The following is a 22,190-nucleotide window of genomic DNA, read 5'->3' as shown; positions in this document are numbered from 1 at the left end:
CTGGAAAAAGAGGTAAGTTTAACCCCTTCCTCTCTCCAGAGCCCGGCTTTCCTGGCACTAGAGTGGTCCTTTAAAAGTGACAGTACATTATATTGCAGAGACCGCATGAACCGCCACAGTAATACAATGTTAACAAAGGCCTCTGCGTAAACTGCAACACTGTAACCACGAAATATTGTATTGCAGAAGTAAATGCCGGCTTCTGCGTAAGCCCTCAAAATTTTACAACAATTGGGTACCATTTTTCGCCACAACCGAAATAAGTATTTCGACAAAAAATTGAAAAAATAAAAAATAAAACAGTGACGGAACATGACTATACCTGCAATTTTGAATAAACAAGGCTGCAACACTACGTCAATATTGGCTTCTGCGTAAGCCGCAATGTTGTCCAACCATTAAATTGTCTTACTATGCCAATACAGGCTTCTGCACAAGCCAAGCCATTGTAATACCAACTGCACATTGTCACAACAAAAAATAAAGAATTTCAAAAAAATTACAAAAAATAAGCCTCCCTCAGATCCGATTGGCCACACCCGGCCTTTGACCCCAATACATGCGCGTCCTTACGGGACATCACACGCACATCGACGTCGTCAGTAGCGTGGGCGGACGAGGGGCTTCATATTGGTGTGGATCCACAGCGGCTGGCGGCCACCAAGATGTCGCAGGAGTCAGATATATTGCCGCATGACCGCTGAACGGCACTTCCGCATTTATCAAGAAGATACTGCAAGATGAGGCTGAACATGTAACATATACTCACAATGCAAATAATATATCTGCTCTATGAAAACTATAATAAAAGTGACATTACTGTCCAAAACCACCTCAAATATATAACTTCCTGTGGTCTCCTCCAAATGGGCCTCTTTTTTGTCATTGCTGTTATACGAATGGCGGCCATTATCGAGCTGCTATAAAATGCAATCTTACTGAAGCGATTACAAACCAAAATAATGATAAAGATTTGAAATGTTTACATATCTCCATCTCTAGCTTTCCGATACACTGAGCTGAAGACGGAGGGTTACTGTTTCTTTAATTCAACTATTTGTGTTTTAAAAACCTAGCGAGGCATTTTTTTGGCTTTTCCCTACAATCTTAGTTTAATTACCTAAAAAATGAGTTTTAATTATTCATTAACCTTGGGGGGGGCAGTTCTTTAATTATAGAGTAAAAAAAAATCCCATGTGTTTTTTTTATTATAATGTTTAGTAATCCATTATATTTAATAAAATGTGTATTTATCAGATGTAGAAATTTACACCACTGTACTGTTACCTCTAACCTTTAATTGGGGGCCTCCATGCTGGCTCCTGTCAGTCACTGTGTAGAGGGGGCTTAGAGAGGAACTGACAGACCCTGCTCTGCTTTCTGTCTGGTTGTGTCAGTCTTGCTATTGACTCTACGTTATCTTGTTCTATCTATGAATTGGTTGGATACTCATTGAAATTCCAGCGCAGTCACAATGATTATATCTATACCCATGACAAGGTCGCTACAAGTCCACCTTCTGTCAGGATTATCACAGGTTGGCGTCCAGGCTGGCAGAGGGATGTGTTAGTTGTGTTTCTCACAGATTTTAGAAAGTTTATTTTTTTGAATGTTCAGCACTCTGGCCAGCTCCAAACCGTAAACATTGAAGATTCTCACACTATGAGCCATCATGTTCCCCTAACGCACACGTCACCACCCTAAAGGGATCCTGTCCTATTTACTAAAATGTCAAAGTGACTGATTGAAAGATCATTTGTGTAATATATCAGTCGATCTCTGAGTTCATTTCATAGAATATTTTATCCATTTATTCACTAAGGAGGGATTAAGAAACATTTCTGGGTCAAAGTTAATAAATTGGAGATAAACTGGTTTCCAGGGTGAGATTGCTCCAATTCTATAATGTTTACCCAGAATTTCTCTCAATGAAGATCCCTCGTGTTAGCGTTACAGAGTGCTTAACGGACAATGTGTTGCAATTTGTTGCATCAAGTTTTTGCACTTAGCGAGTTAAACATATTATTACGTTGGAGGCTGCGGCTGAGCCAGTTATCCGGTTTATTTATTCGTTCTGCTGGGGAGAGCTGGAAACTGTGTTAATTAATCGCGTGCATTAGTTTCCTCTGTGCTGGAAAAATGTGGGTTGATGTCAGCCAAAGATCCAAACCGCGCAGGAAAAATCGCCAATTCTTTGCCGTCCTCGATACAGAGTGGCAAACGTGTAGATCTGTAGGAATTGTGTAGGGAGACCAGGGTTTATTCACTAAACAGGGAATCCCAGTGGATTGAAAACCAAACTGCAAAATGTAGACAAAATAGCTCATTTGTAAATAATCTCCTAATCATCTCTTGTCACAGCTTGACAGATATTTTACCCTAAATCAGTTTCAGTTCACTACAATTTGCAGTTCAGTGATTGAAGCTACTTACCCTTGGAAACACATACAGTACGGATAATTCGGAGAACCGATACCAGAACGCTGGCTAAAACAGCTGGAGCAGGGAACCGGGGGTGATACAAACTTACTGACCTCCAGCAAACAGACATAACCAGCAGCGGGAGGGAGTTACATTTAGGGGTAATGTCAGAAACAGATTACAGAAAAAGTAGTAGGTGAATGGAATATCATCCCAGCAGAGGTGGTAGAGTATAACCCAGTATTGCAAATTAGGACAGATTTGGTTTCAAATAGAAAAAGCTTATCAAAATTAAATTTAATGAATATGAATTTTAAATCCGAACTGTCACACGTGAGGTTAATGCACAGTCTATTAGCGGATAATTAAAAATCTAATTAAGAGATACCTATGGGTGGGGCTGTGTTTCTGTTTGAAAATGCACTGACAATCTTAATTAGTGTCAATTATCATTAAGGGCTGGGGTTAAAACTGGTAGAATAATAATAATTCCCAAATAGAGGGAAACGTATACTATACACAATGGAATAAAATCAGGGTCATTTAATATCTATTTATTTCCCTCCTGAATTCATAGAGTTAAAGTTACTGCCATAAGCAATATATGACATAAACACTGAAATCTAATGAAACTTATTAGCAGAAAGTGATCACGATATAGACATGGCATTCTGAGAGTAGGGAGAATGGGGCTTATTCACCAAACAGTGATCTGGTAATGGTTTTAAAAGTTACACTAGATGCTAGCGGACTTTCAAATCACAAAGTCTTTCTTTCTTTCTTACAGGATAATATTTTAGATTTTTGAATTTGTTGATAATCTTTTTTATCAATAAAGTAATTTTAAAAGTAAAAAAAAGTATTCTCTCTCTCTCTCTCTCTCTCTCTCTCTCTCTCTCGTCTATCCATCAGTCTCTTCTTTCTGTGTCTCTTTCTCTCCTTCTAGTATATTATTGGGGGGTGTAAGATTTGGAAGGGCTGTTGGGCCCCCTGGTTGCACCCCTGCCATTCTCCAATGCCCTCGCTGCTCTGTTACAGATGATATTTTTTTTCAGTGTCAGGAAACCTCCCCATGTAATTCCAAGTCATGTCTACGAGATGTGCTCAGAGCCTCGGAGATGGGGAGCGGATCCAGGAGCGACGAGCTCAGGGGGAGGAGAGGGCTACTGACTTAGATGGAGATGGACAGCAGAAAGAAAGAACGAGAGGAAAAGCAAATGAGACCTGAATCATAGTAGCAGATTATTAATAGACTCACAAGAGGAGGCTTTGCTTAAGAGGGGGGTGGGTGGGGGGTAGCAGCAAGCATCAAGGAGGCTGGAAATAATGAGATGACAAAGGCAGAAAAGGTCTGAGAGAGGGGCTTACTTGGATGAATGAGTGAAAGTAAAGCAGACGTGATGGAGGAGAGACACATGGAGGACTGGATAAAACAGACGCATGGGAGACCCACAATGGGCTCTTGCTAGTAGGAGAACCCTTCCTCAAGCAGGGGATGGATGAACAATGGGGTGGACAGGATGGGATGGGAAGGGAAGGGTCTTCTCATCCACATGGACGGAATGTCTGGATGGCCACCTTCCTGTGTTTGATCATTTTTCTCACCACCTTGGGGAACACCTTGCTGATTCTCCTCATCTTCACCCAGAGGTCATTGAGGAACACCTCTAACTATTTCCTGGTATCCCTCTTCATGTCGGACCTCATGGTGGGACTGGTGGTGATGCCACCCGCAATGCTAAACGAACTCTATGGCCATTGGGTCTTGGATGTAAACTTCTGCTGTATCTGGTACTCATTTGATGTCATGTGCTGTAGTGCCTCCATCCTTAACCTCTGTGTCATCAGCTTGGACAGGTACCTACTCATCATCTCCCCTCTCAAGTACAAGCTCAGGATGACCTCCTGTCGAGCCCTCGGCTTGATTTTGGCCACCTGGACCTTGGCCGCATTGGCCTCCTTCCTGCCTATCGAGATGGGTTGGCATGAACAGGACCTTGTTATACAGTCCAGGAACCTGACCTCTGAGCCCCAGGAGAAGCAATGTCGTCTGCTGGTCAGTTTACCCTATGCCCTGGTTGCTTCTTGTCTTACCTTTTTCCTTCCATCAGCAGCCATCTCCTTCACGTACTGCAGGATCCTCCTGGCTGCCAGGAGGCAGGCTGTCCAAGTGGCTTCTCTGACGACTAATGTGCCAAATCTATCTGAAGAACATGCCCAGGTGGGTCTGTGCCACGGAGTATTACTCAGGTTTGTGTGTCCACCTCGTTGTCTGCCCCCCAGATTATAGACAAGCTCCTGAGATATAGATAGCACAAACCAGGGAGATGGCTGGGGGTTAAATGTCTTTATGTGCTCAGCACTTCTAAACCGGAGCTGCTGTCCATTAACTATTACTCCAGGGTTTATTGTCTGAACAGTGAATTGTGAAGAGTTGAAAACCAAATCGATCAAATTCAACCTAAAGTAGCCACGCTGCCACTAAAGCTGGATGGATTGTTGCCTGTTTAGTTAATAAAGTCCACAATATGCTCAGCTTGTTCTCTTACTATAATCTTCAAACTGCTAAATAATGTAAACCCCCAAATATGATTAAGAGAGTTATAACATCAGACTGGTCCATTTGTGGATCAGACAAAATCAAACATAATTAATTTAGCAATTTAAAAAAAAGTAGGAAATTAAAAATATTCAATTCTTTTATTATTATTATATTGCGCAAACAAATTCCACAGCGCTGTACATTGGTGCACTAACAAACATCTAATTGTAACCAGACAAGTGTGATAAATAGAACCAGAGGGGTTGAGGGCCCTACTCAATGAGCTTACATGTTGGAGGGAGTGGGGATTATGAGATATACAATGAAGTATTAGGGAAGTAGACTGGTAGAATAGTATTCAATGAAGACTTAGTGTGAGGTTTTTTTGGAGCCATTAACATTTTAATTGATACACTTTTGTGAAAAAGTGAGTTTTTAATGATTTTTTTTGAAGGAGTGGAGACTGACCGACTGACAGCCAGGCAGACAAGGCAGAGATTCCATAACAAATAAGTCAAATGTAATGTGAAAGCCAACTTGTAGGAAGCAATGATGACGTATTAAATAAGCTACACATGTAATAGAAATAATTAAAACAGACTCATTTTCCAATTTTTATGAAGCTATTTAGAATAGATTTTGATTGTTATTATGGTTTGAGGTTAGGATCATTATTAAGATTTGTGGTTAGAGTTTGGGATTTTAATTAAGGTAATGTTGATATTTAGGGCCCGGGGCTGTCCCAAACTTTATTGTGTAACCCTAATCTGGAACATTAGACTCAATCTCTCACTTTTAGACCAAATCCCAGCGCCATCGCCAACATGTATCCCAAGGTATAATAATTAAACAGGATTATTTACTAAAGTAAGAATTCCAAGTGAATTGAAACTGAATTTCAAATTTAAAGTCAAAATAACCAAAGTGGAAAAATGATCGGAGTCAGCTGTGCGTCCAGTTCTGATACTTCGAACTTAAATTTGAAATTCACTTTGTAGTCACAACAATTCTCACTGTCTATCATATTACATTCTGTGATAATGAATTACCGTAGATCGGTCAGTGTATAAGTTATAATAGTGCATTCTATCATTGTATATCTCACAATATTGTATATCTCATAATATTGCATTCTATCATTATATCCATTAATGCATGTTATCATTGTATATTATTGCATTCTATCACTGTATAATATTACATGTTATCATTATATATTGTATATTATTGCATTCTATCACTGTATATTGTATAATATTGCATGTTATCATTATATATTGTATATTATTGCATTCTATCACTGTGTATTGCATAATATTGCATGTTATATTGTATATTATTGCATGTTATTATTGTATATTGTACGATATTGCATGTTATTATTATATATTGTATAATATTGCATTCTATCACTGTATATAGAATATTATTGCATGTTATTATTGTATATTGTATAATATTGCATATTGCATGTTTTCACTGTATATTGTATAATATTGCATTATATCACTGAATGTTTTATAATATTACACTATATCACTGTATATTGTATAATATTACATTCTATCACTGTATATTGTATAATATTGCATTATATCACTGAATGTTTTATAATATTACACTATATCACTGTATATTGTATAATATTACATTCTATCACTGTATATTGTATAATATTGCATTATATCACTGAATGTTTTATAATATTACACTATATCACTGTATATTGTATAATATTACATTCTATCACTGTATATTGTATAATATTGCATTCTATCATTATATATCTCATATTATTGTATTATATCATTACATATTTCATAAATTGCATTATATCACGGTACATGGTATAATATTACATTCTATCACTGTATATTGTATAATATTGCATCCAATCATTATATATCTTATATTATTGCATTATATTACTGTATATTGTATAATATTGCATTCTATCATTATATATCTCATATTATTGCATTATATCACTGTATATTGCATAATATTGCATTATATCACGGTACAAGGTATAATATTGCATGTTATTATTACATATTGTATAATATTGCATTCTATCACTGAATGTTTTATAATATTACACTATATCACTGTATATGGTATAATATTACACTATATCACTGTATATGGTATAATATTACATTCTATCACTGAATATTGTATAATATTGCATTCTTTCATTATATATCTCATATTATTGCATTATATCACTGTATATTATATAATATTGCATTATATCATTATATATTTCATACTATTGCATTATATCACGGTACATGGTATAATCTTACATGCTATCACTGTATATTGTATAATATTACATGCTATCACTGTATATTGTATAATATTGCATGTTATCATTATATATCTCATATTAGTGCATTATATAATTGTATATTGTATAATATTACATGCTATCACTGTATATTGTATAATATTACATTCTATCACTGTATATTGTGTCGTAACACATTGTTTTGGTATTTTCCCACTGACAGCTGATCAGGCAGTGAGCTCAGTATGCTAAGCTAGGATTGTTCCCCTGGGAGGTGAACTTCTGTGCCTGAGTTGGTGAAATTCCGAGGAGGGGCCGGGGAGGGGCTACAGGCAATACCTTGTCCCAAGTACTCAGAGAAAAGGTGTACCAGTTTATTTCATGACCCAATTCCCTCCATAGTTCAGAACATGAAATTTTTAATCCCCACGTGGTTTCAGTCTGCGCTGAGATAAATTGATTCAAATCCATTTGCAGCTGTCTACAAAACGCGGCTGCCTTGACTAACAAGTTGTGAAAAGGAAATGTTTGTTAGCTGGAGGGCTTCAAGGCATGTACGCCCCATTATGATTTATTTATGACGAACCATCACTTTCTGCAGGTTTATGCAAGTAGAACAATCACTACAAGGGAATTCAGATAAACAAGACAAAACAATACACAGCCATTCAAAACGCGTTGGCATCTTGCTGCTCACGAAGGCCTCACTGGTAGACAATTGAATGATTTAGAAGAACCACTTGTCTCATTAAACAAATATAAAATTTAGCACCAATTACACATTACACAAAAAAATGCAATAAAATACAAATGGCTAAAGTTAGCTCATGGCTCGTAGCTCATGGATCATGGCTCATGGCTCGTAGCTCATGGATCATGGCTCATGGCTCGTAGCTCATGGATCATGGCTCGTAGCTCATGGCTCATGGCTCGTAGATCATGGATCATGGCTAGTAGATTATAGCTCATGGATCATGGCTCGTGGCTCATAGCTCATGGATCATAACTCGTAGATCATGGATCATGGCTAGTAGATCATAGCTCATGGATCATGGCTCAGAGCAGGGTTTGATTGGAGAAGTGCGGTGTTTGGCAGGCCATTCATATCTCCAAGCATTAGGCTGGTTGAGATCGCGGAAGATGTCTATACACATGCTGACATCTTCGAAGGTGGAGCAGATGGCTACTGCAGATGTGTCTCAGCTCTGGAAATGCAGTAAGTTATCACAATTTAACTTAGAATTTAAGCAGTAAAGGGTAGTGGAGAGAGCTCACAGTGATAGAGAGGAACCTATAGAATCCCAAGAGGACTACAGGTTCCGTTTAATAACCCTGTATTTATTGTACAGAAAATATGAGATTACCATCCAGACAGGACGTATAATGTGAGCAAAGATTTCTGGTCATTAAATATACTCTGTGCCTTTAAATGAGATGGCAGTGTTCGTTGGTGGCGATCAAAGCGTTTTTATTGCCCATCAAGTCTAATATTCTAAATTAAAACACTGAGAGTGAGGGCGCACAGTGCAGGGGCCAGCTCTCCCATTGGCTGCCAGCTAGTCCCTGCTTTCTCTATGAATGGGCAGAGTGTGGGCGATAGAGTCTCACCCCCAGCAATGCAAAGATGGCGTCCCAGGCTGTCACTGTGAGACCCTATGGGAAATTCACTCAGAGCATAAAAGGTGCCTGACTGGCGTTTATGGGGCTCTCCTGGGCTCTATCTATTTTCACCTTTTCATTTACTGAATTTGCACCGACTTTTCCTTACATGACGAATTTATCACTTCTAAACTTTAAAAAAGAAACGTAGAACAATGAGTGATGTTTGATTCTAGTGAGCGGTCGATACAATGTGCAAAGAAAATGGCATATGGGCACAGAACTGGTGTATAAGGAAAGTACACTTTTCATACATAACCTCCATTTCGAGGCTGTTGTACCCACTATTACTCTTGCCAGCATCAGTGGGCATGACATGAGTCAGAGAACACTGCTCAGTAAACTGGGCCCATCCTGAGCCAATGCCGTTACCAGTGACTCACGCCTCCCTCCCCCAAACTGATTGTAATTTCTAGTTTCAAACAAACTCCTGCCAGGAATGTATGCAGCCCACCGTGCAGAAAACATACCCACCCCTGTACCCTCTGCTCAGCGCCACACTGCTGCCAACTCGGCAGGCTGCAAGAACAGCTATTAACCAGAGAATTTCCAGAACTAAAACCTCCGGCTTTAAATTATAAATATCCTTCCCATTTTCAATATTTTATAAAATGTTAAACTGATCACATTTCATACCTGTACTCCCTTTGTGTATATCTCCGAAGTGTATTTAGGAATGTCAGTCCTTATTTTGTCCCCAAATCCCACTGTCCCTCTTTTCTAGGAGCTCCGTCTTGTTGGTGTGTCTGAATGTATAACAGAGCTCCACAACAATAATACTCCCAGTAATGTGTCTGAGTGTATAACAGAGCTCCACACTAATAATACTCCCAGTAATGTGTCTGATTGTATAACAGAGCTCCACAGCAATAATACTCCCAGTAATGTGTCTGAGTGTATAACAGAGCTCTACAGCAATAATACTCCCAGTAATGTGTCTGATTGTATAACAGAGCCCCACAGCAATAATACTCCCAGTAATGTGTCTGATTGTATAACAGAGCTCCACAGCAATAATACTCCCAGTAATGTGTCTGATTGTATAACAGAGCCCCACAGCAATAATACTCCCAGTAATGTGTCTGAGTGTATAACAGAGCCCCACAGCAATAATACTCCCAGTAATGTGTCTGAGTGTATAACAGAGCTACACAGCAATAATACTCCCAGTAATGTGTCTGAGTGTATAACAGAGCTCCACAGCAATAATACTCCCAGTAATGTGTCTGAGCGTATAACAGAGCTCCACAGCAATAATACTCCCAGTAATGTGTCTGAGCGTATAACAGAGCTCCCCGGCAATAATACTCCCAGTAATGTGTCTGAGTGTATAACAGAGCTCCACAGTAATAATACTCCCAGTACTGTGTCTGAGTGTATAACAGAGCTCCACAGTAATAATACTCCCAGTAATGTGTCTCAGTGTATAACAGAGTCCCACAGCAATAATACTCCCAGTAATGAGTCTGAGTGTATAACAGAGCTCCACAGCAATAATACTCCCAGTACTGTGTCTGAGTGTATAACAGAGCTCCACAGTAATAATACTCCCAGTAATGTGTCTGGGTATATAACAGAGCTCCACAGCAATAATACTCCCAGTAATTTGCCGGAGTGTATAACAGAGCTCCACAGCAATAATACTCCCAGTAATGTGTCTGAATGTATAACAGAGTCCCACAGCAATAATACTCCCAGTAATGTGTCTGAGTGTATAACAGAGCTCCACAGCAATAATACTCCCAGTAATGTGTCTGAATGTATAACAGAGTCCCACAGCAATAATACTCCCAGTAATGTGTCTGCGTGTATAACAGAGCTCCACAGTAATAACACTCCCAGTAATGTGTCTGAGTGTATAACAGAGCTCCACAGCAATAATACTCCCAGTAATGTGTCTGAGTGTATAACAGAGCTCCACAGCAATAATACTCCCAGTAATGTGTCTGAGTGTGTAACAGAGCTCCACAGCAATAATACTCCTAGTAATGTGTCTGAGTGTATAACAGAGCTCCACAGCAATAATACTCCCAGTAATGTGTCTGAGTGTATAACAGAGCCCCACAGCTATAATACTCTCAGTAATGTGTCTGAGTGTATAACAGAGCCCCATAGCAATAATACTCCCAGTAATGTGTCTGCGTGTATAACAGAGCTCCACAGCAATAATACTCCCAGTAATGTGTCTGCGTGTATAACAGAGCTCCACAGTAATAACACTCCCAGTAATGTGTCTGAGTGTATAACAGAGCTCCACAGCAATAATACTCCTAGTAATGTGTCTGAGTGTATAACAGAGCTCCACAGCAATAATACTCCCAGTAATGTGTCTGAGTGTGTAACAGAGCTCCACAGCAATAATACTCCTAGTAATGTGTCTGAGTGTATAACAGAGCTCCACAGTAATAATACTCCCAGTAATGTGTCTGAGTGTATAACAGAGCTCCACAGCAATAACACTCCCAGTAATGTGTCTGAGTGTATAACAGAGCTCCACAGCAATAACACTCCCAGTAATGTGTCTGAGTGTATAACAGAGCTCCACAGTAATAATACTCCCAGTAATGTGTCTGAGTGTATAACAGAGCTCCACAGCAATAATACTCCCAGTAATGTGTCTGAGTGTATAACAGAGCTCCACAGCAATAATACTCCCAGTAATGTGTCTGAGTGTATAACAGAGCTTCACAGCAATAATACTCCCAGTAATGTGTCTGAGTGTATAACAGAGCTCCACAGCAATAATACTCCCAGTAATGTGTCTGTGTATAACAGAGCTCCCCAGTAATAATACTCCCAGTAATGTGTCTGGGTGTATAACAGAGCTCCACAGCAATAATACTCCCAGTAATGTCTGTGTGTATAACAGAGCTCCACAGCAATAATACTCCCAGTAATGTGTCTGAGTGTATAACAGAGCCCCACAGTAATAATACTCCCAGTAATGTGTCTGAGTGTATAACAGAGCCCCACAGCAATAATACTCCCAGTAATGTGTCTGAGTGTATAACAGAGCTCCACAGCAATAATACTCCCAGTAATGTGTCTGAGTGTATAACAGAGCTTCACAGCAATAATACTCCCAGTAATGTGTCTGAGTGTATAACAGAGCTCCACAGCAATAATACTCCCAGTAATGTGTCTGTGTATAACAGAGCTCCCCAGTAATAATACTCCCAGTAATGTGTCTGGGTGTATAACAGAGCTCCACAGCAATAATACTCCCAGTAATGTCTGTGTGTATAACAGAGCTCCACAGCAATAATACTCCCAGTAATGTGTCTGCGTGTATAACAGAGCCCCACAGTAATAATACTCCCAGTAATGTGTCTGAGTGTATAACAGAGCTCCACAGTAATAATACTCCCAGTAATGTGTCTGAGTGTATAACAGAGCTTCACAGTGTAATAAATGTGTTTAGAAATCAGTCGGTGTAAATAAGATTAATTGTTCTTCTTCTAAATTACATTTTCGGTTCTTGTTAGGTCATCACGTCTCCTGGATAAGCCCCACCCCATGTCACACCTACAGCCACACCCCTTATATGAATGGGTCCCTCTGTGACCATTTGACATGTTGGGGGTTTAGGTTTTTGGTTTGATTTGATTGACATTCTATGTCTTGTAAATTTGAAGAGAACATAAATTAAGATTTGGTAAATTCTACAAGTTATGCCTTTTGAGATAAAACTAGAACTTTGTTCATTTACAAAGAAACAAAAGGTTCAAAATATTGGCGAATTGTCGCTCTCTGGGTTAGTTGCCAACGTTTCACACATTGACAGATCTTTGTCTTTCTCCCCTCAGTCTGCGCATTGCCGGAAACCATTGTATTCAATGGGAGTTTACCTTTGTCTTTCACTAAATCCTTCCATGGTAATTCACTGAAATATTAATTATTGGGAAAATTCTGGACTAAAAATGTTAAACTCACTTTGATCTCATTAGAATTCCAAAGGTTCACATGTTAGTAAATACCCCTGTGTGAGTTACTAAACACGAATCAATGGGTTGTATTTACTAAAAAAAAAATAATCATACTGGATTGAAAACCAAACTGTAAAATCTAGGCCGAAGTCGCGGATATGGAAAATAATTGACTTTTTTAGTCTGAGTTTTGCCATTTTCAGAGTAAAGTGAATACATCCCACTGAGCGGAAAGGAAGTCGTTTCAATCTGGCAGTAAAAGGGTTAAGGACGTAGCGGGATTGGTATTGCGGGAAGCGCGTGGTTGAATCGCTAGGCCGGTTTAACCTGCGTGCATTGCCAGTAGTAGTTGTTGTAGTGATTGCAGGGTGTGGAGAACGGCTTTTCAGTGAAATTGCTGGTTATAAGGAGACCACAGCTGTTTTACTCCTTTTGATTGATGCACAGGTCGTCCCTTTAATCTGCACATCTTGATTTCTGGGGGGAAAAAATCACTCAAAGGAGGTGAGGTGCAGATAATGACAGTGGAGCGGCAAAAGGTCACGCGTTCTAATTTCCATAGCTTTAATAACGCTAGTGACATTTCCAAGACTGAGAATGCATCGGCCTATTGAGACGACGACTTGAAATAGGAAACGATCCTTAAAGGAGCCCAACAGTTTTGCCAAATGTGTATTTCGGTGTTTGATTCGTAGTGAAAGGTCCTCAGAGATTTTACTTCTTATCTGACCCTACTCTGAAGGAATATCTGTCAAGGTGAGTTTACCCAAACACGTAGACCTTCGAACAGGGCCGCCATCAGAAATTTTGGGGCCCCTAACACAGCTCAAGGTCTGGGCCCCCCTTCAAGCCCGCCCACAGGGCCCGCCTCCAAATCCCGCCCACAGGAATACACACACACTAACATATACAAATACTGAAACAAACATACACACATGCATAGGGAGATACTGACACACACACACACACACACACACACACACATATACATGCAGAAATACATACTGACACACATACTGCATACTGATATATACATACATACACACACACTGGCATACATACATACACACACTGTGGCATACACACACACACACACACACACTGTGGCATACATACATACACACACTGTGGCATACACACACACACACTGTGGCATACACACACACACACTGTGGCATACACACACACACACTGTGGCATACACACACACACACACTGTGGCATACATACACACACACTGGCATACACACATACATACACAGGCATACATACACTGGCATACATACATACATACACTGGCATACACACATACATACACTGGCATACATACACTGGCATACACACATACATACACTGGCATACACACATACATACACTGGCATACACACATACATACACTGGCACACTGGCATACATACACTGGCACACTGGCATACACACATACATACACTGCCATACACTGGCACACTGGCATACATACACTGGCACACTGGCATACATACACTGGCATACACACATACATACACTGGCACACTGGCATACACACATACATACACTGGCACAATGGCATACACACATACATACACTGGCATACACACATACATAGGCACACTGGCATACACACATACATACACTGGCATACACACATACATACACTGGCACACTGGCACACACACATACATACACTGGCACACTGGCATACATACACTGGCCTACATACACACACCTCATTTTCAGCCACCCTCCTCTCTTCCTTACCATTTCGTCGCAGGAGGGTGGCTGGGGATGATGTGCGTCGGCTGCCTCTCCTCGCGGCTTTTCTCTTCTCCTTCCCCTGCGCGGAGTAAACAGGGAGGAAGTGACCGGACGTCACTCCCTCCCAGCAGCACTTGCTTTCCGGCTGCATTTTCTTTTTAAAGGGGCCTGGTCGCGCTATTACAGCGCTGACCGGGCCCCTGAAGATAATAGGGCCCATTGGGTGGCCCTAAATGCTTGGGCCACCTGATGGGCCCCATCAGCGTGTGGGCCCCGGTGCAGATGCACCGGCGGCAGTTAAGCTAAAACACGTGGGGCCCGGGCGGCCGGGCCCCCCAGGGCCGCCGGGCCCGTGACAATTGTCACGTTGTCATGCCCTGATGGCGGCCCTGCCTTCGAATAATGAACAGAGGAAACGGAATATATAGACGTAGTAACAGGCCTCATCTTTTAGCAATGTAGCCAATGTAGCACTCCCAAGCAACCAAGTCCTGCAGAATCTTCTGAGCAGAGACCTTATATTTCAGACTGGGCTCCTTAAAACAGCATTAACACCCAGCACTCCCAAGCAACCAAGTCCTGCAGAATCTTCTGAGCAGAGGTATCATCTCTGGAAGATCTACTCAAGAATACCTGTACTACTGTTTCCTTTAAACTCTTATTTTAAAATTGTGTTCTATTCCATCTCCCTTTCTATACTATCACTACTTAATTGATAACTATATCTCCCATCCTGATTTTCTGTTTTTGTTTTTCTTAAAGCTGGTATGATCATGTCATTTTATGTTCATTCTCTAAGACTTTGTTAATTGTTTGTTTAGCTAGTGTTACTACTCTCACTGATAATCTAGTAAATTTATGTTCATGGTTTATGACTTTCATCTATCTGATCCTTCCTATCTATTTATCCCAAATGTTCTCTCCTTTAGTTTTTCATCTCTAATTAATTACCTCAATAGCCCCATGTCTCCCCACCCATAATAGTGTTTTATTTCTTTTTTTTTTTCTCTAACCTCAGACCTTATATTTCAGACTGGGCCCCTTAAAACAGCATTAACACCCAGCACTCCCAAGCAACCAAGTCCTGCAGAATCTTCTGAGCAGAGGTATCATCTCTGGAAGATTGCCCACCCTACCCCATGGTCAACAGCTTACTTATAGATAGTGCACATCAGCTGGTTTCCTTAACACACCAATCAAGTCACTAAACCTCTCCTCACCTGAATTCATTTAACACACTGCATCCTTACATTGGTTTAAACACTCATTGATATTTGTGTGTGTTTGTATATATGATCTACCTATCTATATAATACACATTTTCTCTAATGTTCTCCCTTCTATTTTTCACTTTAACACTAACTTCTCTGATCACTAAAATATCCCTATCCTTTCGCTCACCTGTCCCTGGCAACACAATCATCATTACTTCCACCTTACTCCCCTCCCCTCTCTATTCATCCCATGCACTCTACACATACCTTTCCAGCCTATCTCCACCAACTCCTCCCAAATCCTCTACATACATACCCTCCTACAAAACTTTCAAATCCTACTCCCACCTTCACTTCCTTTCTATCCTTCTGCTCCTAGCAGCTGGTGATGTTTCTCCAAACCCCGGTCCCCTCTCAACAAACACAGCACATACTAACACAAGGACCCACACTAATTTCATACCCATCTCATGTTCCTCTAGATCCTCCTTCAATACTGCCCTCTGGAACGCACGCTCTGTTTGCAATATAACTAAATCCACTGCTGTCCATGACTTCTTCATCTCTCGTTCTATAGATTTACTAGCCATAACAGAAACCTGGCTCTCCCCCTCTGACACTGCCACCCCTGCATCTTTGTCCTTCGGTGGTCTCCAACTTACCCACAACCCAAGAAACTCTGAATGTAAAGGTGGTGGTGTTGGGTTTCTCCTCTCCCCTCACTGCTCTTTTAAACCTCTTCCCACCCCCCCTTCCCTCTCTTTCCCGTCATTTGAAATACATTCAATTCGCCTTTTCAAACCCTTCTCTGCTAACATTGCTGTTATTTACCGTCCCCCTGGTTCCCCTCTTCTCTTCCTTGACCACTTTGCTGCCTGGCTACCCTATTTCCTCTCTTCTAACATTCCATCCCTAATTCTCGGGGACTTCAATATTCCTATAAACCCACCTTTGACCTCTGCAGCCACTAAACTACTTTCAATGACTTCCTCCCTCGGGCTATCGCAGTGGGCAAATTCTCCCACCCATGTAGCTGGCAATACCCTTGACCTAATCTTCACTTATGCATGTACAGTAACTAATATCTGCAACACTCCATATCCACTCTCTGATCACCACCTCTTATCATTTGCTCTTGCGTACCCCCTCACCCAACAACCTCAGCCTCACCCCCCTCAACTCAGGAGGGACCTTAATTCTCTTGATCTCCAACAGTTGTCAGCTGACATTGATTCACAACTGCTGTCCATCCCTTCCCTCTCCTGTCCTTCACTGGCCATCTCCATATATAACTCTACTCTTACATCTGCCTTGAACACTGCAGCGCCACCACAAACAAGCACCTCGCGGAGGACCCGCTCCCAACCATGGCATACTAAATCAACGCGCTACCTGCAAAGATGCTCCCGTTGTGCTGAACGCTCCTGGAGGAAGTCTCGTACCCAATCAGACTTTCTCCATTATAGATTCATATTGTGTTCATACAGTGCAGCCCTTGCCCTTGCCAAACAGTCCTATTTTTCCTCTCTCATTAGTTCATGTTCCCGCAACCCCAGGCGTCTCTTTCACACCTTTAATTCTCTTCTTCGCCCTGCTGTGGCCACCCCCAAAACTAACCTTACTTCTGATAACTTTGCATGTTACTTTACTGACAAGATTGAACAGCTAAGGAAAGAATTCTCCCCTCCTTGCCTTTCTGTTTCTCAATCACACATAGATCATGCCTTTCCTACCCTTCAGACATTCTCCCCAGCTACTGACCAAGAGGTGGCTGCTCTTCTTTGCTCCACTCTACAGAGACTGCCCTTATCAAAGTCACTAACGACCTAATCACAGCTAAATCCAAAGGCCACTACTCCATACTAATTCTTCTTGACCTCTCAGCGGCCTTTGACACCGTTGATCATGCTCTCCTTCTTCAAACTCTTCAATCGCTTGGTCTCTGTGACTCTGTCCTCTCATGGTTTTCCTCTTATCTCTCCCAACGCTCATTCAGTGTCTCCTTCTCTAATGATACCTCCTCCCCTCGCCCTGTCTCGGTTGGTGTCCCCCAAGGCTCCGTCCTTGGTCCCCTTCTATTTTCTCTTTATACTGCCTCTCTTGGCAAACTTATTACCTCTTTTGGATTCCACTACCACCTGTACGCTGATGACACCCAGCTAGATCTCTCCTCCCCGGACCTCTCCCCTGCCGTCCTGCAACGTGTCACTGCTTGCCTTTCTTCCATCTCTGACTGGATGTCCTCCCGCTTTCTGAAACTCAATCTCTCAAAAACTGAGCTCCTTGTCTTTCCTCCTCCTAATACTGATCCTCCTCTTTCGCTCTCCCTTCATGTTTGTGGTACCAACATCAGTCCATCCTTGCAAGCGCGCTGTCTTGGCGTCATACTTGACTCTGGTCTCACCTTTGAGCCTCACATCCAGCATGTTGCCAAATCCTGTAGATTTCATCTTAAAAACATAGCCCGCATCCGCCCCTTTCTTGCACCAGATACTACCAAGGAGCTTGTCCATGCTCTAGTAATTTCCTGCATGGATTACTGTAACCCTCTCCTGATTGGTCTTCCCAAAAGCCGTACTGCACCCCTACAGTCCGTAATGAACGCTGCTGCTAGATTGATTTTCCTCTCTAGTCGTTTCTCTCACACCTCACCCCTCTGCCAGTCCTTACATTGGCTCAATTCAAGGTACTAACTCACACCTGTAAAGCACTGAACAACTCTAGCCCCTCTTATATCTCCTCACAGATCCATAGGTATGTCCCTTCTCGGTCTCTCCGCTCTGCCCGTGACCACCTCCTGTCCGTTGTCCGCACCCGTACGGCCAACTCGCGCTTGCAGGACTTCTCACGGACGGCTCCCTTCCTATGGAATAGCCTGCCTACCGCCATCAGACTCTCCCCTAGCCTTGCATCTTTTAAGAAGTGCCTTAAAACCCATCTCTTTAGGAAAGCTTATGGCCTCCAAGACTAACCAATACCTCACATACCTGTCTCTTTCTCTCTCCTAAAGTGCAGCCCACCTTATTTGATTGCAAACTCCTGTCCTAATGTGTTTTACACCCCACCTCCTATAGAATGTAAGCTCGATTGAGCAGGGTCCTCTTCAACCTATCGTTCCCGTAAGTTTATTTGTAATTGTCCTATTTATAGTTAAATCCCCCTCTCATAATATTGTAAAGCGCTACGGAATCTGTTGGCGCTATATAAATTGCAATAATAATAATAATAATAATAATAATAATAATAATAATACTGCCAAAAGTGGAAATGTTTTGTGTGTGGGCAGCTGCTATGCTTAGTACTCGACATACTCTACAAGAATACCACCATGAGGTTTAACCTACAAAGGTTACCATGAAGAATGGTTTTACTTTTTACAATCCCTTGGCAGAGATGTAAAGGGACACAATAGGACCTTTGCAGAGATATTTGTTTCTCTGTCGGGTGAAAATCAGCAGTGGTAGGTGCGGCTAAATGGGCTAAAACTAATTCTGAATTGGTGTAAATACACATTTTTGTAAGTGAAATGGTTAAAAATAGATGGAGGAAAAATGTGGTTTCCATAAATGTTGTCCATTGACAAAACCCAAAGCATTCTCTGAGACATTAATCATTTCTGGCTGTAGGCAAATTAAGAAAAAAAGTGAGAAGAAATACTAAAGAAAAATGACCCGATAAGCCCTAGTGATCAAGGTTGGAAATGATGCTGTTTGAGAGTGTCAGGATGCAATTGGTGAGGTATATTTATAGTCTTTGTAAATTAGAGAGACTTGCAAGTTTGTGGAGATGAAGGTATTCTGAATAGTTAGATGGAAGAGGGATGGCGGAAGGATTAATGGAGATGGTAGAAAATGGCGGAGAGAATAAGGGAGATGGGATAAGATTTTAGAGATAATTATGGAAATAGAGTAAAGTGGTAGAGATGTTGATGGACACAGGAGAAGGCCTTGGAGGGATTGATGGAGATAGGAAGAGGTTGATGGAGACAGAAGAAAGCTGAAGAGAGGTTGATGGAGACAGGAAAAGGTTGAGGAAAGGCTGAAGGGGAAGGTCGTGGAGAGATTGATCGAAACAGGAAAGGGTCAAAGAGATGTTGATGGAGATGGTGGAAGGTCACGGAGAGTTTGATGGAGATAGGAGAAGTTTGAGGAGAGGTTGATGGAAACAGGAAAAGGTTGAGGAGAGGTTGATGGAGATGGGAGAAGGTTGTGGAGAAATTGATGGAAACAGGAAAAGGTCAAAGAGAGGTTGATGGAGATGGGGGAAGGTCACCGCGAGATTGATGGAGATAGGAGAAGTTTGAGGAGAGGTTGATGGAGACAGGAGAAGTTCATGGAGAGATTAATGGAGACAGGAGATTGATGGAGACAAAAGCGAAGGCTTGAGAGTTTGTCTTCGATGGAGATGGGAGTAAGTGGTGTAGAGAAAATGGCAGATGCAACCTGACAGTGCAAGGAGGTGGTGCTGGGAGATCACTGTAAACAAATGCGAGAAGGATGAGGAACTGGTAGGAAGTCTGACATTTTTTCTCTCTGTGCCAGGTTCTCACGGTACCTGTTGTGGAGAGCAGAAAATTTGTCACAAAGCACAGTAAAAAGGCACTGAAAGCCAGCTTAACCCTGGGAATCCTGTTGGGCATGTTCTTTGTGGCCTGGCTACCATTTTTCGTTGCCAATGTGGTCCAGGTAAGTTTTCTTTAATATCGAAATAAAAGATAATTGTTTAAGTTTACAAATATTTATTAAAATAGTAAATATCTAATCACATATTTTCTGTTTAATGATCATTATACTTATATTATCGAGATCATTATAATTATCGGTATGTGTTTTAAAGTTGATCATTTACCCCAATACATATCAACTGTAGGAAAATAAATATTTATTTATTGAGGTCATGAAGATATTCCCACAAGAGAATTTTCCTACCATATATATGGTGTAAATAAACAGTAAAGGACAACTGTCACCTAATTTTTAATATAATAATCCTTACATCAAGTTTTGTAAATAAATTTTGTTTTGTTTTTTTTAAATCAAGTATAGGTTAAAAAACAAAACATTTAATATAATAATCGAAAACCACATCCCTACCTTTAGTATATCTGCCTTCAGTCATATACACACACTTTGGGTCAGACAGTGTTTGAGCGCCAACATTTAGTCTCTATGGTCTGCCCAGGTACACTCCCTGCAAAGAAACAGGGATGACCATAGAGACTAATACTTTCTAACCCAAGATGTTTATGGCTGAAGGATCCTGTCATATGCCACAGGTAGGGATGAGTTTTTCGATCACCTGGCTGTCTAGGTGCACTGCATCATGGGAATTTTGTGATTTATATCATTTGCAAAACTACTCATATGGCATATGTATCCATATGGAAATACGTGTTCACCCCTATGCCACTGTAAAGTAAGAAATAAGTAGATTCACATTGTAGACAATATCACCATTATTGATATATGGGACGATCATCTCTCCTTTCCTATCCTGCAGGCGGTCTGCGATTGTGTGCCTGCGGGGCTGTTTGATGTCCTTACCTGGCTCGGATACTGCAACAGCACAATGAACCCCATCATTTACCCGCTCTTCATGAGGGATTTCAAACGGGCCATGGGTAAATATCTACCCTGCTGCCGACGAACTCGTGTCATCTCCCTGTCTATGCGCAATTCGAACAGTGCACCACGGCTGGGTCTATCGCTGCGCAATGTCCTGACACTGCGGGGAGAGACCGATTCTATGTATTCAGCCACCATGGGCAACGAGCACCTTCTGCCAAACGACAAAGACCACAGTACGGACCCCCTGCCGGTAACGGCTGCTGACTCTGTCAATCTGTTCGACTTAGAGCAGGAAATGCAGATTCACCACCTCAACACCCCCATGGATTAACCCCTTAAGGACACATGACATGTGTGACATGTCATGATTCCCTTTTATTCCAGAAGTTTGGTCCTTAAGGGGTTAAACAGCTGTGACTTCTGGACAATCAGTCAGCAGCGGATCCCAGGTACATAGTGTGTCACTCTGCAAACCTGCGTTTACTCCACACTGATGGCACAAACAAGAATCTGGTCCGCTGGTCCATTTTCACACGTTCGCCAAAGACTCTGTATTTTTACTACATCCAAATTAAGTATTTGATCAACCAGCAAACACTAAATGGCTCCGTCTTCATATTTATTTAATAAAAAAAAAATTCTAAGTATGTTTATTTTCATTTCATTAACTGATTTGACTTGGAACCTCCCACATTAGGAACAATAAAGAGAGGTAAGTTCAGAGCAATCATGGGTTTAATTGACTTTTCGTTTTCAGGAGCAGAAAGCAGTCTCCCTCCTTCAGGAAATTCAGCATTTAATAACTTTCCGAAC

The 22,190-nt window shown here is 41.2% G+C and overlaps 1 protein-coding gene across 1 annotated transcript; it reads left to right on the top strand.

Annotated features, from left to right (window-relative positions):
• Window positions 1–3,760: 3,760 nt before the first annotated feature.
• Window positions 3,761–21,708, top strand: HTR6 (5-hydroxytryptamine receptor 6). Its single transcript, XM_063437091.1, has 3 exons — window positions 3,761–4,642; window positions 20,352–20,495; window positions 21,310–21,708. The coding sequence occupies exons 1-3, from the start codon at window positions 3,917–3,919 to the stop codon at window positions 21,706–21,708; spliced, it is 1,269 nt and encodes a 422-aa protein (XP_063293161.1). The 5' UTR covers window positions 3,761–3,916.
• Window positions 21,709–22,190: the final 482 nt, after the last annotated feature.

This window comes from Pelobates fuscus, chromosome 11 (assembly GCF_036172605.1).
Source record: "Pelobates fuscus isolate aPelFus1 chromosome 11, aPelFus1.pri, whole genome shotgun sequence".
Taxonomy (NCBI): Eukaryota; Metazoa; Chordata; class Amphibia; order Anura; family Pelobatidae; genus Pelobates; species Pelobates fuscus.
The sequence above is the reverse complement of the archived record's forward strand: the minus strand, read 5'-3'. Positions and strand labels throughout refer to the sequence as shown.

Bases quoted from the DNA above. Each gene is read 5' to 3' on its own strand.
- HTR6 (XM_063437091.1), top strand. From the start codon at position 3,917: ATGGATGAACAATGGGGTGGACAGGATGGGATGGGAAGGGAAGGGTCT. The intron at 4,643-20,351 runs GTGGGTCTGTGC...TCTCTGTGCCAG, and splicing joins TATCTGAAGAACATGCCCAG to GTTCTCACGGTACCTGTTGT. The intron at 20,496-21,309 runs GTAAGTTTTCTT...CCTATCCTGCAG, and splicing joins TCGTTGCCAATGTGGTCCAG to GCGGTCTGCGATTGTGTGCC.